This window comes from Molothrus aeneus, chromosome Z (genome assembly GCF_037042795.1).
Source record: "Molothrus aeneus isolate 106 chromosome Z, BPBGC_Maene_1.0, whole genome shotgun sequence".
Lineage (NCBI taxonomy): Eukaryota > Metazoa > Chordata > Aves > Passeriformes > Icteridae > Molothrus > Molothrus aeneus.
The window spans coordinates 28,664,044-28,680,303 of NC_089680.1; the positions used below are offsets into that span (position 1 = coordinate 28,664,044).

Below are 16,260 nucleotides of genomic sequence, written 5' to 3' on the forward strand. Positions count from 1 at the left end.
CAGTGGAGACATTCAAGAAATGCCTGGAGCAGCCCTGTGTCATGTGCCCTGGGATGACCCTGTCTGAGCAGGGACCAGATGACCTGCGGTAGAGTCCCACCCAAACTGATCCATTCTGTGGTTCTTTGATTTTGTGCTGTGAAAACATAACATACATAACATATGATTCCATGATATTAATTTCTATGGACATTCCCAATTTTGGAGGGTAAGAAAGAAAAATTAAAAGCATGGGAACTGGAAAAACGTGACAATAATGTTGGACTGATGCAGTGCAATTTGCTCTCTTCTAAACAGAAGTTTTACACTGCAAGGTTAGAATAAAGTACCAGGCTGTAATGGCACTTAAATCTTAGTTTAAGAAGTAATTGCAACAAAATCTCAGATTAATATATATTGGAGTCTGCAAGGTGAAGCTTTACTTGGGAAAATCAGGATCAATGTGTAACTGGAATCATGTTTCCAAGTCCCTGAATCTAGGGTCTTGCTATTGTACATAATCATATAGAACTTTTTTAAATCAAGGAACAAAGGCCAAATCTATCTAGTTATTTCTGTCCCACCATTCCATATGGAAAGATTACAGAACTCTTAATTAACAACTTGTATGAATTAATAAACGCTTCCAGTCATATGACCTTGTGACCACCATCTTATATTTTTACATATTTCAACACTTCCTGTATTTATGCTTCCCTTCTTTCCCAAGTGTGGGAAAGTGAGAGCAACCATCTTCCCCTCTTCAAGACTGGATATACAAACCAAGCTGTTTTCTCTTTTGAAGCTTTCCCATGCTACTCATCACTGAAGTAATTATTTACACTTTTCTTGGTGTTAACGAATCTTTCTTGAATGGAAAAGCATTCAAGTACCATAAAGTTTTAACAGTATCACATATAATGACATACACCCATAATGAGTATTTCCATATCCACATATGCAATAGCGCCACAATAAGGCTCCTGTTTTCTTATGTCTGGACAATATTAATGGATCATAGTTGGCTTTGATCAATAATTTCTCAGGTAATTCTTCTTCTGTCAGTTCCATCTGAACTGGCACTTGAATCAGAAGAAATGTTTCTGAATTTCTTATTTTTTGGTACCATATAATGCACTCTGAGATACTGTACTTCATGCCATTTCTTTTACTCCAGGCATAACTGTGTCCAGTCTGCTGTGATTAACACACCGCTATGATGTTTTACTTCTGGCCAGGACATTCCTCATTTTTAATATATATCATAAATATATTGTGATCTAGGCCAAAACCAATTCTCCAAGACCTTCTTTCCAGTTTATCAGTACCTTTTTAAACAGTGCCTTCAGCTAGGTATTTTTACTTATTTTCACTCAGATTAATGAGCTTACTCATTGTATCTTTCTTTCATACTAGCTTGTAATGTTCCTATGGTACCCTAAAAATGCTTAACAAAATTGTAGAATCATAGAATGGTTTGGGTCAGAAAAGACCTTTGAAGATAAACTAGTTGAACTTCTCTGCTGTGGGTGAGCACATACATCTTTCACTAGATCAGATGACTAGAAGTCAGAGGATTCTGACCATCTTTTCTTTCCTACTTTTGCTTCATTACAGATCTAGTCTCTATTTTAAATGAGTATAGATAAAACTTACATTAATTCAGCTTAGCCTATTATGGCAAAGCAGTGTAGAAGAATAAAAAAGGATCTGAATCTGAAAAAGGATCTGAAAACCACTACATGTTTTATGGTTTGATACTGAAAGCTGAGTAATGAGACCACAGGTGCAGTTTAAAAAGGTAGCAGTGACTTCAATAGTAATTTCTATTTAATGATTGATTTGGAGCATGTACCCCACAGTTCTTCAGACTGAGGTATCAGCTATCTGTTTCCAGTTTAACAAAGATAAATATGAAAATAAAATAAAGAAATGCCTATCAACATGAAGAAAATCTTGAAGCACATCACTCCATACTGAAATCCAACGCAAAAGAGAATGCATAAATCAAGTATGGTCAACTTGTCAAAGACCTCAACAATTCTAAAAACAAAGGCACTGAAGCAGTGCAAGCTCAATATTCTCAGTGTCCTCCATCTTTGTCCTTTTTCTCCTTTTTAAACTATTTTCCTTATTATATGGGACACATCCTAGACACCGTAATTTCAGGAAATGAATGCTGGCTGTCAGTCAAATCAAATCTCACGGCAGTTTTTTCTCCTTCAGTGTGTCTCTAGCTCTCTAGAAATACCCAAAGAAAATCAGCTTTTACTTGTAAATTGCTCTCAAAGAACTATTAAACTTACTGCCAATGGAATGTTTCATTAAAATCAACATCACATTGGGATTCACAATGGGAATAAAAGGATATTGGAGGATTGCTAAACTGTACTGAATGAAAGAGAAAAATATAAATTAAATGGTTGAAATTGCACTGAGGACGTGGAGGAAGAGCAAATTGACCTCAATACTGACTTCCACTTTCTTGCATCGAGTTCTTTATCTGAGGTTTACAGGTACTGGGATAATGACCTCCGCATTCCTTTTTTGAGAATCATATGTTCATATAGCACTTATTCACACTAAAAATTTACCTAAAATACTGCTAATATGTCTGTTTAAACTAGTTTTGATCTTCACATTTAAGTTTGACCATGCATTTACTATCATATAGCACTTATTCACACTAAAAATTTACCTAAAATACTGCTAATATGTCTGTTTAAACTAGTTTTGATCTTCACATTTAAGTTTGACCATGCATTTACTATTTACTAGTGCTCATTGTTTGTATTACCGAAATCTTTAGCTTTCCTTGACATAGACAATTTTTTTGGATGTTTTATAAATAAGGGAGGAAAGGGTGGTATTTATCCCCAGACATTTACGACTAAAGTCAAGTTCTAGACAGTTACAAAAGCACTTGAAGAATCCTTCCCTGCATCAACATTAGACAGTGTCACCACAGAAAAGCAGCCAACTAGAATCTCAGATTTTTGTGAGCACCATGGATTTTACCTTTTTTTTTTAAAAAAGGCTTTAATAAGAACAGAAATGTGGTTCTGTATTTAAAAGCAACTCTTCTCAAAAGCAATGGAAAACATGAGATAAAGCATGGAGAGACTTAATAGCTTAGTAATGTATTCTTTTCACTTTTTTTCGTGCTGGACTTTAATCTGCACAAAACTTAGTAAAGATTGTAGAATTGGCTTTTACAAAGTAACTCAGCCTTAAGTCAGTAAGATTTTGGATAGGTATCACCTGATCACCTTTTGGGACACAATCAGTTCTACATAGTTCAGATGAGCCCTCTGGACTTATCTTAAAGAAAAGATGAACACCTTTTAGCACTGATTTAAGCTAAAGACAAAGATGATTTCAAACATTCAAATACTAAATACATGAAACCCATTTTTTTCCCCAGATGAAACTCATGGCCTACTTTTCTTCCAATTAACCTGTCCCTCTATACTTGCCCCAATTGCCTTCACACTCACAAAAGCCCAGAGCTGAACAAACACTGAACCCCCAACAAAATTGAAGGGTTCCAATTCCTAAAACCCACTTAATTCTACAGCTGCAAATCCTGAAAATATTAATTGAACTTTAGAGCAAGTTAACCCCAAATATTTTAAGATATTTAAAGTTCTCTGATGCCTAAATTTGTAATATTTTTTTTCATACTATTAGATGGTTTGATGTTCGCTCACAAAAAAATCAGAATGCAGAAACTTGGAACTCCTCCTTATAACTTACAGCACTGAAGAGCTCAGTTTAAGACATATTTTTAATTCCTTACAGAATAGAGGTCCATACACTTTTTCAATTGGAAGTAATTTTGTCTTGCATAAACGTGGGCTCCAGGGAGAGGAAACAGTATGCCTTATCACTATACAATAGCTCAGCTGTTAACTTTTTTTGACTTAAATCAGATAGGAACTTCCTGGGGGCACAAACATCAGGTAAAAATCTTTAACCTCCCCAGAAGCCATCAGTTACTATCAGTAGCTATCCCCTACTGAAGGCTAGTGGAAGCAACTTTACTTGCTCTTTCAAAAGTGAGTAGTAGATATCCTGATCAGAAGTGCTTGGTGTTTCGAAAGAAGGCTCAAGGCCAAGGATCCAAAATTCAGAGATGCCTCCTTCCAGTCCTAACTGGAATACCTAAACTTAAACACTTCTCCCTTCTCAGCTATTCTGTTAACTGAGAGTCATTCAGCAAGCTAAATACACTGAGATTGTAGTCAGCTTCTTGCTCATCATGTTTGTCGATATGAATGCTGTTGCAATACAACAAGATACTTTTTGATGTACTCTATAAAGAGCCCACAGACCACAGAATGGTTCATTTTTAACAGTTATCTCCAAAAAAACTCAGAGATCACATCAGTGTGTGCTTCACCAAGTACCACCCAAACTACCCTTGAGCTAGAACAGATGCAGACCTAGAACAGCAGCTGCAAAAAAGGGCAGAGTGAAGTTGCCATTTAAAGTAAGCAACTGAAAGTTGTTTACAGGCAAAAAATACATTGCTACATCTAGATGCAGGTCACCTAATGCAAATATTTCTTGATTTTCTCTCAATGCATTTAGTATTAACTTAGTTTATAAGAGGTGCTATATGATCTACGTAATTCAATGTACAGCAAAGAAGGGATAAGCACACAAGGTGGCTTTACTGATTTTTGGCAGATACAAACTGCGTTTAAATACAACTTTGCAATCAAGTCTGATTCAAAGACATTATGAACTAATTCTTAATTTCTTGCTCATGAAGCATAGGTGATTTGCAGGTTGAAAATCTGCAAAAGAGAAGTCTTCAAATGATATTTCAGATTAGAAAGAGTATTTTTCCCTGAAGTCCAACTATTTTGCATATTTTTATGCTGAAAATGGGGATTTCTTGACAAACAGGCTCCCATGTCTGATGTTTCAGTATTTCTGTATTTTTTCTTTTGGCAGCTCTAATGCTCATGTTATGAGCCGTACACATTTCGGGCAGTCTTTCAGTCTTTCATTGTAATATCCATGTAAACTTGAATTAATAAATCTGTAGCCATGTCTTTGAAAATATTAATTTCAACACATGCTCACTAAATTGAAGGAAAACCCTGCTCAAGCTGAATGTTCTTAAGTACACACCTTGAGCAGAATTACTTAATTCCTAAGCAGAAGCTCTACATTTACTTTTTTCTTACTTTTTAAAATTGTGTTTCAACAACTTTCTATCAGATGGGTCTTAAAAAAAACTCTACAAAGCTTGAGACTTTCAGGATCAGACCCTAAGAGGAATTACTCTTCAGAAAACAGTGTCAACATGTCTTTCTAAAGACTAAAAATACGAAGTCGTTATAAAAGGCAGAGAATGGTATCAGCAGGGAGGGAGAGAGCACATGTAATAGAGACAGACTTTCTCCAAGCTCACCTGTCCTTGTAGTTTATCACAGTATCAATGATGGCATTCATTTGTTTTGTCAGTTTGGGTGGATTGGGCGACAACTTCTCTGCAGGAGGTCTGCCTCTTCTTTTCTTTGCTTTCTCTCCATCCTCCTTCCCAGAGTCCTTATCCACGTTTCTTCGTCTCTTTCGCTTTTTAAGCCGGACTTCCTCTTCCATTTCTTCCAAATTGCCGTCTTCAATTGCCTGACAACCACGGATTCAAAAATTATGATTTTTAAACAAAAGAGATATTGCAAAGGGAAATAACAAACTATATTTAAAAACAACAATAAAAACCCTCTGCAATTCCACAGAATGCAGATAATTTGACTCTAAATGTTCTGTTTATTTACAAACAAGAATACAAGAAACTGATCTATTAGCAATCAAAGAGACACCAAACATTAACTTTTCTTAAGGATCCCACTATCATCTAAACATGTTCTTTTATCTGAACCTTGAATTCTGCACCAAATCACATTTCACACATACTGACCTGGGGTATTGTCTCAGTAAATGTACAGAAAACATTCATTTTCTCACACCAGTGTCACTTCTGGGTTACACAGTTCCATGCAAAACAGACTTTGATACCACTTGTTTTCAAACAGGAGAGTCTATATTGTGCTCAGCTCCCAAAGCCAGTTCACACGCAGTTCTTTGTGCATACGCACAAAAGAGAGATACTTTATGTAGTAACAACTCCTCTTCCAAGCCTTCAAAGCAACTTTTAAATCACCTAAGTGTTAAAATCATCTCAAAATGTATAATTTTGTTCTGGAATAGGAACCATGAGGTAGGCAGAAGCACTGGCAGTATAGTGGTTTGCTGTAAACAGGACTCATAACATGGGATACATAAAACCCATCCCACAAACTAAACCATACACACAGTCACAGACAATTAACACTAATTTCAACTGTTTCAATTACCTGGATGTATGCTTTTAACCAGACCCAGCAGCTCTACGCAGAGGGAAAAAAAATTGCTACAAAAAACCAAACTAGGAATAGAGGGAACCTGTTCACACACACTATCAGATCCACATCATAAAGCAAGAAGCTGAACTTTTTGTGATTTGAGAAAGCAAACAAAAGAAAAGAAATAAAAATACCAGGTCATAAGACAACTGAAATTAAAAATAACAAGTAAAATAAAATAAAAAAAATCTTAAAACTAAGGCTCTCTGATTAATGCTTTCTCAGAACATAACTAATGTTGATATTTGTCGCTTTTGCTTCTCAATATTGCCTTGAGTACATGCAAATGCTAATCAATCCTTTCTCGTAGCTGAAAGAGCTCTAATCCTAAGGCAATTACCTTCATTTCTCCACAGCACCAAACATGGCTAATATTTATGATCATGTGAGCATAACAATCAATATGAAAAAGTGATTACAGCCTAGACATAATTTTTCTCAATCGTGTACAATGTCTCTTCAAAAACGTTTTGTGAACAAAACCTGATGCACAACACAAAATAACCTGGCATGTTTAAAATAACAGTGGGATTTTGAAATCTGTTTCCTATGCATCCTCCGATGTGCAAATCCACAGGCAAACACAAAAGCAGAATCCTGTGAGACAGCCTGAAACTAGGCCTTAATAATCAAAAGACAATTTACATCATGCTTCTAGCATTCAGATATTCACTATGAAGGAGGCTCGAGATCTGATGAGTTAGGAAGAAAGAAGAAGGGGAAAAAAAAATCTGCACACAAATTCATTAATATTCATCTGGCTAAAGCAGGACACGCGCTATAAACCACTGAGGCTAATGAAGATTAAGAAAAGGAAATTTCTCTGCATATCTTGGAAGCTAGAAAAGCTAACAATAAATACAGCATGCAAGGCTGTCAACAGTTAATGTCATTGCTCTCCTTAAGCACTCAGTTGTACACTGAAATACGAAGAGCACCGACTTTTGATGTGTTACACACCTACACATGCCTGTGATGTAGTTCTACTGAATCTTCAAGACGGCAATGAAAAAGGATATTTACCTTACCACTATCAGCAGGCCGGCTATCGGAAATCACAGTTAGTGGGGATAAAATTAACAAGCCAGCAAAGCAGCGAGCTGCTAGTCTCTTCATCAGCTGATCAGGAAAAAAAAGAGAGCTGGGGAAAGGCTATGTTTTCATATACAAGTAATTTTATTTTACTGAAAATTTAATACTGAAAGGATTGTGGATACTGAAATCTGCTGTTTCATTCTACCTACTACAAGGCCTGAAGCCTTCCTCCTTCAGCTGGTTTTAATATTGACAACTACTTATCATATTTCTCCCCTTATTATTCTAAGCATTCAAATTAGATTTTTAGCTGATTCTTGTTATTACTTTAATAATAATAGCACAATTAGACAATTTCAAGTATGATTTTAAAACTGAAATTGCTTGCATGCATTTTAAAGATTCTTTCATTACAGAAAATGTATTCCTACTGCTCTACAGAGAACAGATCAAGTTTTGGTTACTGAAACTGATACAATAATCTATTCTGATTTAAAAGAAATTAAAAAAAATAAAACCAACCGAGTAATCATTCTGTTAACTTTGTTAACTTTTTCTGTTAACATTTTTCTGTCCTTCAGAAAACTTAACTACAACATATTTATATTTTTGCTTGCTTAACAGATTTTCTACCACCAAAAAGACAATCACAGTGGTTCTGTCATCACAGAATTAATAACATCTCACTTAGAATTTTGCATAAATTTTTTGGTTAGAGTAGGCAGTATTTTGGGAAATAAATATTAGTGAAAAGAAAAGATAAAAGTGAAAAGTTGGGATTTTTAAAAATATTACATATAGTAATTTAGTAAAGACAAATGATAAAAATAAAACCCAAGTAAACTAATATATACTCTTGCACTCTTAAAATTAGTAGCTAGCAGGTAGCAAAGGAACTCTTAGCAAATTACAAATCTATCATCAAACATTAAACTTTCTATTTAGCCAGTAATAAAACAATCAATTACTATATTAAGTTTTCAAAATTTCAAATTTTCAAAATTTCTATGCATCAATGTAAACTCAGACAGCTTTAAGATCTTAGTGAACCCACTCGAAAATCATTTTGACAATACAAGTAGTACAAAAATGTTGCTATTACAACTCTTAATATTTGTTCTCAAGAGACAAATTTGTATTTTGTACATAAACAATGACATTTAAAACTAAATCTATATGCTTTATTTTGTCTCAAAAGAAGAGACATTTAAAACTAAACCTATATGCTTTATTTTGTCTTAAAACTGTATCATATGAATCAATTATCAGCAGATAGGTTAATGCACTGTGCATACATCTACACATATGATCCAAGCATGTGGGTATCAGCAGCAACATATTTATTAAGTGAATTCATCTGACTGAGCTCTTTGTTAAAAAAGCTTACTATTCCAGGCCCTAAGTGCCACACTGAAGAGAATGCCCTTCCAAACCTTTACCAGTACGATTATGATACAAATCTCAGGCAGAAATCTCCAGTTCCTGACAGATGATGGGCTGTGTGAGAGTGCAAAGTAAGACAGACATCTCCCACGTTCAAATGCCTCTGGATTAGTGAGGTGAACAGCAAGGGAGTCAAGGAAAATAGTACACGAATAAAAATTTAACACTTTCCTTCCATTAAGGAAACTGGACAGAACAGTACCAAAAGAAGTCTGTACACCTCATTTTTTTCAGAGACAGCTGTAAAAATTTAATGTCAAATTTCGTAAGTTGTCAGGCATCTCTTGAAAGGCAAATACGCCAGTGAAATATGAGGACCCTGTGTTAAGTTCAGTACTGACAAAATGTTCCTGCTTTTCTGACGCATATCGCTGTAACTTAGTCCATGCACACAAATCAGTTTCATTTCTAAAGAGGTAAGAGCACACTTATCATGGATTAAAGAAATCAAACTGTCTTCTTCCAAAAAGAAGCTTCCACTTCCCAAGAGCAAATATATATTTTTCAGGAGGCAAGCAGAAGTTACTTCTGAGACACTCTGACTCCCTATTGCTGCTTGCAATTAGATTTTCATCTTTCCTAAAGAAGAGTTGTTTTCAGGTGGAAGCATTGCTAGGGAACATTGTTACAACATTGATACCTGAGCTCCAAACAGAAAAAAGTAAGGATAAAATGCAAACTGTTTATTTTCCCAATTTGAAAGACAGGATACTACATATGTATTCTTCTGTTGGTGATAATACAGCACTGTGACTCAACACCTTTTCAATTCAGAATTACAGATGCAAATAAGGATTTAGTACTAACAGCTCAGTTTTGTTTCACGACTGTGTTCTGCAAGTCAACAATTGTGTAGGCCTTATACAACTAATAAGTTTTAAAATAATTTTACAGGAATCAGGTAACTCAAGTGTGGTCACAGAGTGAATCAATGGAGGTCCTCATATAAAATCAGCTTTGGTGTCTAAGGCCTGTCTCATTTAGATGGTGGAAAAACTGCAGTACATAATTATTTTTCCTTTGACTGGAGATAATTAGGTAACTAGAAAATTGAGACATAGTGAAAGCTATCAGTACTAGATACAGTCTAAAAACTGGACACACAGAGCAGAAGTGGCACAGAGCCATATATTAAGTCTGCTTGAAGCTATTCAGATGAAACAGGATGTGAGTACAGGACATACAAACTCTTTCTGTGTCCCTCTCCAATTTTAGCTTAATGAGGTGAACATTCAGAAAACTTGCTGCATCCCTCAACATCAATGCCCTGTACCTCTCCAACTTGCAAAGCTGAAAGACAGTTATTCTAACTAACATGTGAAGAAATACCCTAGCATGCTAATTAAACTCAGTATTTCAAGAGAAAGTGCTTAAATATAGGTGAACAGAGAAAGCCCACACCATCTTACCAAATCCCTGAACATAAATACTAACCCCATCATACAAAATCTCCAAAAGAATGAGCTTTTTTGGGAACAACAAGTAACTTAACAGGGCATTTTACTGACTATTGGCCAAAAGGCACTAAGGTTTAGGGCTGTTAAGCACTTAAAACCAAAAACCATGCCACTAGTGCAGTAATGAACAGCAGATGACTGCTTTGCAAAATGAAGTTCACATTTACCACATTAGAAGAGAAGAAAGGAAGAAAAGAAACCTAGGGACAGCTGACAATAAACACCAAAACCCCTAAAATGTCATCTACCTAGCCTTACCAATTTCTCTCTTCAATATGATCCTTCTTGGAATATTGTATTGGTATTCCAAGAAAAGTTTTCCTGTTTTGTCTTTTTTGTTGTTGTTGTTATTTTGTTTGTTTTGTTTTTGTTTTTTCTGTCTTGCTCTGTCTGAAATACTACCATTCTTTATTTTACATTTGTTCTCAGATTAAATCTGGCAACCAATGAAGATTTCAACTTTTCACTCTGTAGTTCACATTTTTAAATAGATCTCTTCAAAATCCAGTTCTCTTGCTTATTTTTTTACCAATAACATTCCTGACATCTGGGACTGCTTCTAATTTTCACATTAGAATTGTTTCTAGGCTCTGTACAGCAAGTTTCCTTACATCATAATTGTATCTTGCTATGCAACAACATAGAGGTCAGTATAATAGATAAAGACTGTGAGGAAAAATTACTTTAACACTTGGCAATTAGATTAAAGGGCTTAAGATATTCTATCAACAGTGCAATCAATAAATACATGAAAATAATTTTAAAGGTTGGTGAAGAGTTATTTTAATTCAATTTAGTCTTCTTGTTGAGTATTACTGCACAACAGACTCACCAGTCTAGTTTTTCTGAGACTAAACTGAAACAGAATACAGACCACAATTTGTCAAAGGCAAAGAGTTTGTGATTACATCCAGTTTTAACTTGCTTTCATCAAAGTATTGTTTTTTCTAAAAACACAAAATGCAGTTATTGAAAAAATGTATCAACTTGTAATACATAGTCTTCTCAGACAGGCTGAAATTCCACCAAATATGGTAAATGAGTTCTTCAGCCATATGTTCACCAAGCAAGAGTCTGTGTCGTCACATCACTGAAACTAGCATCTTTTTAAGAAGTGGGAGAAAATAGACTGTTTTCTGTTTTGGATTTGAAAATTATTAATAGTTACCCAATTATTTCCACTGAAACTCCAGCTGCCTATGTTTAATTAGACATTAAGGAGAACAATAATGTAAATTATAGACTTTTCCTAAATTTTGATTCAAAGACTGATGACAAAATGCTCTGACATAACCACGAGAAATGGCCTCAACCAAAGCAATAAAGCATAATATTAAAAAAAAGGTAATGACTTAAAATATTAATAGGATCAAAGCTTTTATCATCAGTGTTTTCTTTTGGGTCTGAGAATATTTTTTCAGGTCAAATATCCTAATATTTAATCTTGATATAAGATATCTTAATGCAGAAGCTTCATCTTTAATATGATAATTATTAAGTAAAGCATCATGCAGAGCCAGTACTGATAAACTCTCTCTCAGTTATGACAAAACCCACTGACAAGTGCATAAAATTTTCCTCTGTTCAAAAGTGAAATCTTGTTAAAAAGAAATAAAAAAAAATCTGTAATTAGTCTCATTTGTCCCTCTCCTAAAAGGCAAACAGGGATGTTAAATGGAACTTCTCAAGCTGATTTTGCACCAATGAGATTTTCAAAAACTTTGGGGACAGAGAAATTGAAGAGCACAATTAACTACTCATGATACCAGGACCCCACTGCTTGTCTGCTCAGTGAGCAGTGGAAGTGCTCCATTAGAGGGAAGGAATTGGGTTATAGAAAGAAACAACTGTATCATGCTGACTATAAATATACTTTATTTAACCAATCAGAGCACTGAGAAAATACATACGCACTGTGTCAAGACCCTGAATGTGAAACTACCCAAAAATCATCACTTTTCTGTGGTCTACATTTACTTACCCACACTCTGAGAAGATCTAAAGGTCTGCCAATTGTCTTCTACAGTTTTCAAAATGTCTTGCTAAAAAGACTTAATTTTAAAAACCTCTTGACCAAGCCAACCTCATCTAGGAGCAACAGAAAGATGAGAGAGGAATCTAAAATAACTCTATGCCAGAAATATTGAGATCACGCTCTTACTCTTTATCACTGAACTGTTTTGCTGTGGTGGGATTTTTTGTTTGTGCTTCCCAAACTTTCTTCCCATCATGTTAGAAAGCTAGATAACCTGCTGAAGAATTCTTGTGACTTACAGTAATAATAATAAACCCACTTCTGAACACAGGGGTAAAAACTCTCTCCTTCATGACTGGAGGACAATTTATAATGGACTTGTGAAATATTCGGCAGGAAAATTTCTAGACGATAAACAAACATATTCTAAAAGGGATCTTACAATAGCATTTCTCAAGTGCAAGGTATCCTGGGTATTTCAGATTGCCTTCATATAGTTCAGAACCTTAGAGCAAATTGATAACTCAAAGACTAAATATCTTTAGCAGACTGGTACTGGAAATAGTTGCAGGTATCTTTGGAAGTATGATTGGAGGTAAAATTGAGAGACTGATGAGATATAACTAACTAAAAAAGACACTGGAAGACTGTAATGAAAATATTGCAGGTATGTTTCCCAGCTTCGGATTCACAAGCAATACATCTTAAAGTAAAATCTAAGCCATGATAGAGATGCCTCATTTTTCCCCCCTTTATTTTGCTCACTATGTCAGAGAAACAGATGCTTGTTGTATAGAAAAGATTCTGGAGCATTTAGTAACTGGTGCTACTCAGTGAGGAAGTGAAAATAGGGAAGGTTTCCCCCTTTTTTAATTTTATCAGTCTTATTAGGAATTCTGATTCAGGAAAGCCTACTACAGAGTGTAGAGAACTCTATACTGACTAAGGCATTGTGGGATAATTGGTACTAGAGTTATGCTTTTCCTTAAACAAGTACATTATCTTCCCTACACAAAGGGCAAGGAAAGTTAATTGCATGAGAAAATCACCTTTTCTGATGGGCATCAGGAGAAGGTGGGTGCCGGGGGGGGTGGTGGTGGTGGTGATTACTTTTCTCATTTTTTCCTAAATTCCTTTAAAATAATAAGCTTGGAATTTAGTCAGCATTAAACATATTTCTGTCTGAGAACAGATGTAATTTCCCTGGCATCTCAAAAGTTTAGAAAGAAAATAGTAATAGCTTGTAATAGCTTAGCTTTTACTGAGGGTTTTGCTTCCAGAACTTACTTCCTTCTTTGGTCTAAAATAAATCTTTTACTGAAGGGATTTATTGCCCTGTTGTTCTTCTGAGGAAATTTTTAATGATTTGCTAAAATAGTTCATGAATTAGTTCAGAACTCATGAACAAAGTTTAATTTAGTAGTATTTCTGTTAGCACCTACACTCCATTCAGGCTCACAGACAAATGTCACAGGAGAGGAGGAAATATGCTGCAATGAAGTTACGGAAATACTCATCAATAATAACCACATTCAAGAACAAAGAGGAATTCAGCATTCCAAGGATTTATCATCTCCTACTAAGGTTAAGATGTTGTTTGCTTTACAAGGGAGATCATGCATAAAAACCCCTATCAGAAACACACTTATATCTGACTACTTATAAATAAATAGTTATTCAGGATGGCTTCTTTTCCAAGTTCTGAGGCAAGTATTTACAGCTGTGTTTTATCTCACATTTCGCAAGATACTGTTACTGTTGCAGGTTTCTGAGTAATTCTAAGCAATATTAATTTGTCTTTTTTCCCTTGACATTTACCTTTTTATAAATGTGACATCCTTTTGCTGTGGAAAAAGTAGGAAATCTTTACTTTGCAATGTCTACTGGCAGACTAGCAGTGTGGATGATGTTTTGCAGTTCATAGTGCTAACAACTAAAGATTTCTTCTGTTTGATTTTATTCCTAATGAAAAAGATTTTTAAAATTCAATTTGAGAATGGGAATTAATGGATTTTTAAAAATTACTTTTGAAAAAACGTCCAGGTGTTTAGCCCTTCTTCATTCAAAAAAAATTGTCTCCTTTATCTTCTAAGACCCTACTAATTAAATCAGAAAAATACCTGGTATAAAGACAGGGTTTATACCCTCATCAGACCAGCTCTTTGCAAAGAAACTGCAGTCTTGGCTCTTTCCAGGACATTTGCTTCCCTTGATGATTGCAAATATTTGCCGCAACAGGCATCTGCTCTATGGTAAAGATGAAATTGACAATTCTAAGCACTGGAAAAAGGTAAGAAGCCATTACAAACTTGTTCTGCAACATACTCAACAGCAGGATACCATATCTTAGTAGAGTGTTTCCTATGAAGAACAGGATGCCTTTTCTTCCACTATGGAAACAACACAGGTGAGGACTAAAACACAAAGGGATAATTCGCAGATTTCCAGCACGAAATCACTAATTTTGAGATAAATCAGTAGTGTTAGAATAATTGAACTATTTACCTCTCATGTAAACAGATATTCAGGGGTGCCTTCTAAACTGCTCAGAAAAACAGTAGAAGTTTTCTCTCTTTTTGATTAACAGAATAATAGACTAACACAAGGCTTCTAATTTAAAGATAAGCATAAATTTTCTGTGTCCTGAAACCCATGGCTCTTAATGATGTAACAAGATAAGTCTATAGTACAAAGCTTAAACTGGCATTTTTATGTATGTCGAAATAAACTCAGCTACTGCCGACATATATGTCGGCATATATGCTGTCAAACAATCAAATATTTTCATTTACATGTTCTTCTTTCTTAAATTTAAGTATATTCACATATTCTCAAACGTAATCTTTTATTCCAAGTTTAAAATGTGGAACATAAGTAAATGGGAGCAAAATTGAGAAAATAAACTCAAAACAAAACAGATAAAATATCTTGCAAAAAATAAATACATGAGGAAAAAAAAAGTAACAGCTTTCAGAAACCATTATAGCTTAATTATTTTTCAGGGGATGTTCACAGATCTCTTATATCTACTTATTCACAGAAAATAGCTTAAGATTTTTTGCAATAACATGGGAAATTTGGTTTAAACATCTATCATTATTAATGTAAGTACTGCGAGGCAATTAAGAATGGGAAGCACACAGTGTTAAGAGAGCATGATATGACAAAAACATATTGTAAGAGATTAGAATACTCACTTCCTGTGCCAAAAGAGGAAAATATTTATAGAAATAGAGTACTTAAATAATAAATACTAGGAAGTATCTCTTTATGACAATTCCAGTATAGCTTTTTAATAACTGAGAGGAATTTGGAGGAAGACTGCATGGAATGAAACTAAGTAAAAGTTTGGAAAACTTGCTGAAAAAAAGCTAAATTATATGTATCTTTTATGTATTTTATATCAAAACAGTATGTTGTGATGCTACCTTTGAGCACTGATGCAGTGAGTTCCATGTCTTCGGGATGCTTCTGAAGGCGCAGTTATATGACCATGCCAGGACTCACAGTAGATCCTGACCCTTTAATATGCATATTACAACCTAGAAGTAAAAATCTAACATGACCAGTATCTGTCTAGAAGGCTTTTTTGTTCTTCTGGGATAAGTTGCATTGCAAATCACAGTCTGATGAGCACAAACTATTACCTACAAGCAATACAAAAAATTCTTGAAAAGCCAATGACTTAAGAGCACATGAAGTTTCTCAACAAAATGATGTATAGTATAGTATAGTATAGAGCATATACAAAAATCTAAAGAATGGCTGGAAGCAACAACAAAGTCCGGTTCTGCATTTGAAACCCAGCTAAAAATGTCAAATGCCTCTGAAAAGAATACACGATGAATAGCCATGGAACTTGATAAACATGCAAATTCCAGAGTATGGGACAAAATTACATGGTTGTGGTTACTTGGAAGTTCTTGTAGGATTTTTTTAAGGTTAAAATTTT

At 34.8% G+C, this 16,260-nt stretch overlaps 1 protein-coding gene across 2 annotated transcripts in view; it reads right to left on the reverse strand.

The window, feature by feature from the left end:
• SMARCA2 (SWI/SNF related, matrix associated, actin dependent regulator of chromatin, subfamily a, member 2) overlaps window positions 1-16,260 on the reverse strand; it is a 119,639-nt gene that overhangs the window by 14,220 nt on the left and 89,159 nt on the right. Inside the window, exons 1-2 of one of the 2 annotated variants that reach the window (XM_066568693.1) lie at window positions 7,422-7,529; window positions 5,405-5,622 (exon numbers count right to left, since the gene is read on the reverse strand). In XM_066568693.1, coding sequence (XP_066424790.1) covers window positions 5,405-5,622; window positions 7,422-7,514 — 311 coding nt within the window. In that variant the 5' untranslated portion in view covers window positions 7,515-7,529. Of the gene's footprint in view, window positions 1-5,404; window positions 5,623-7,421; window positions 7,530-16,260 lie in introns of those variants that run through there. The other variant, XM_066568692.1, reaches the window with a different exon arrangement.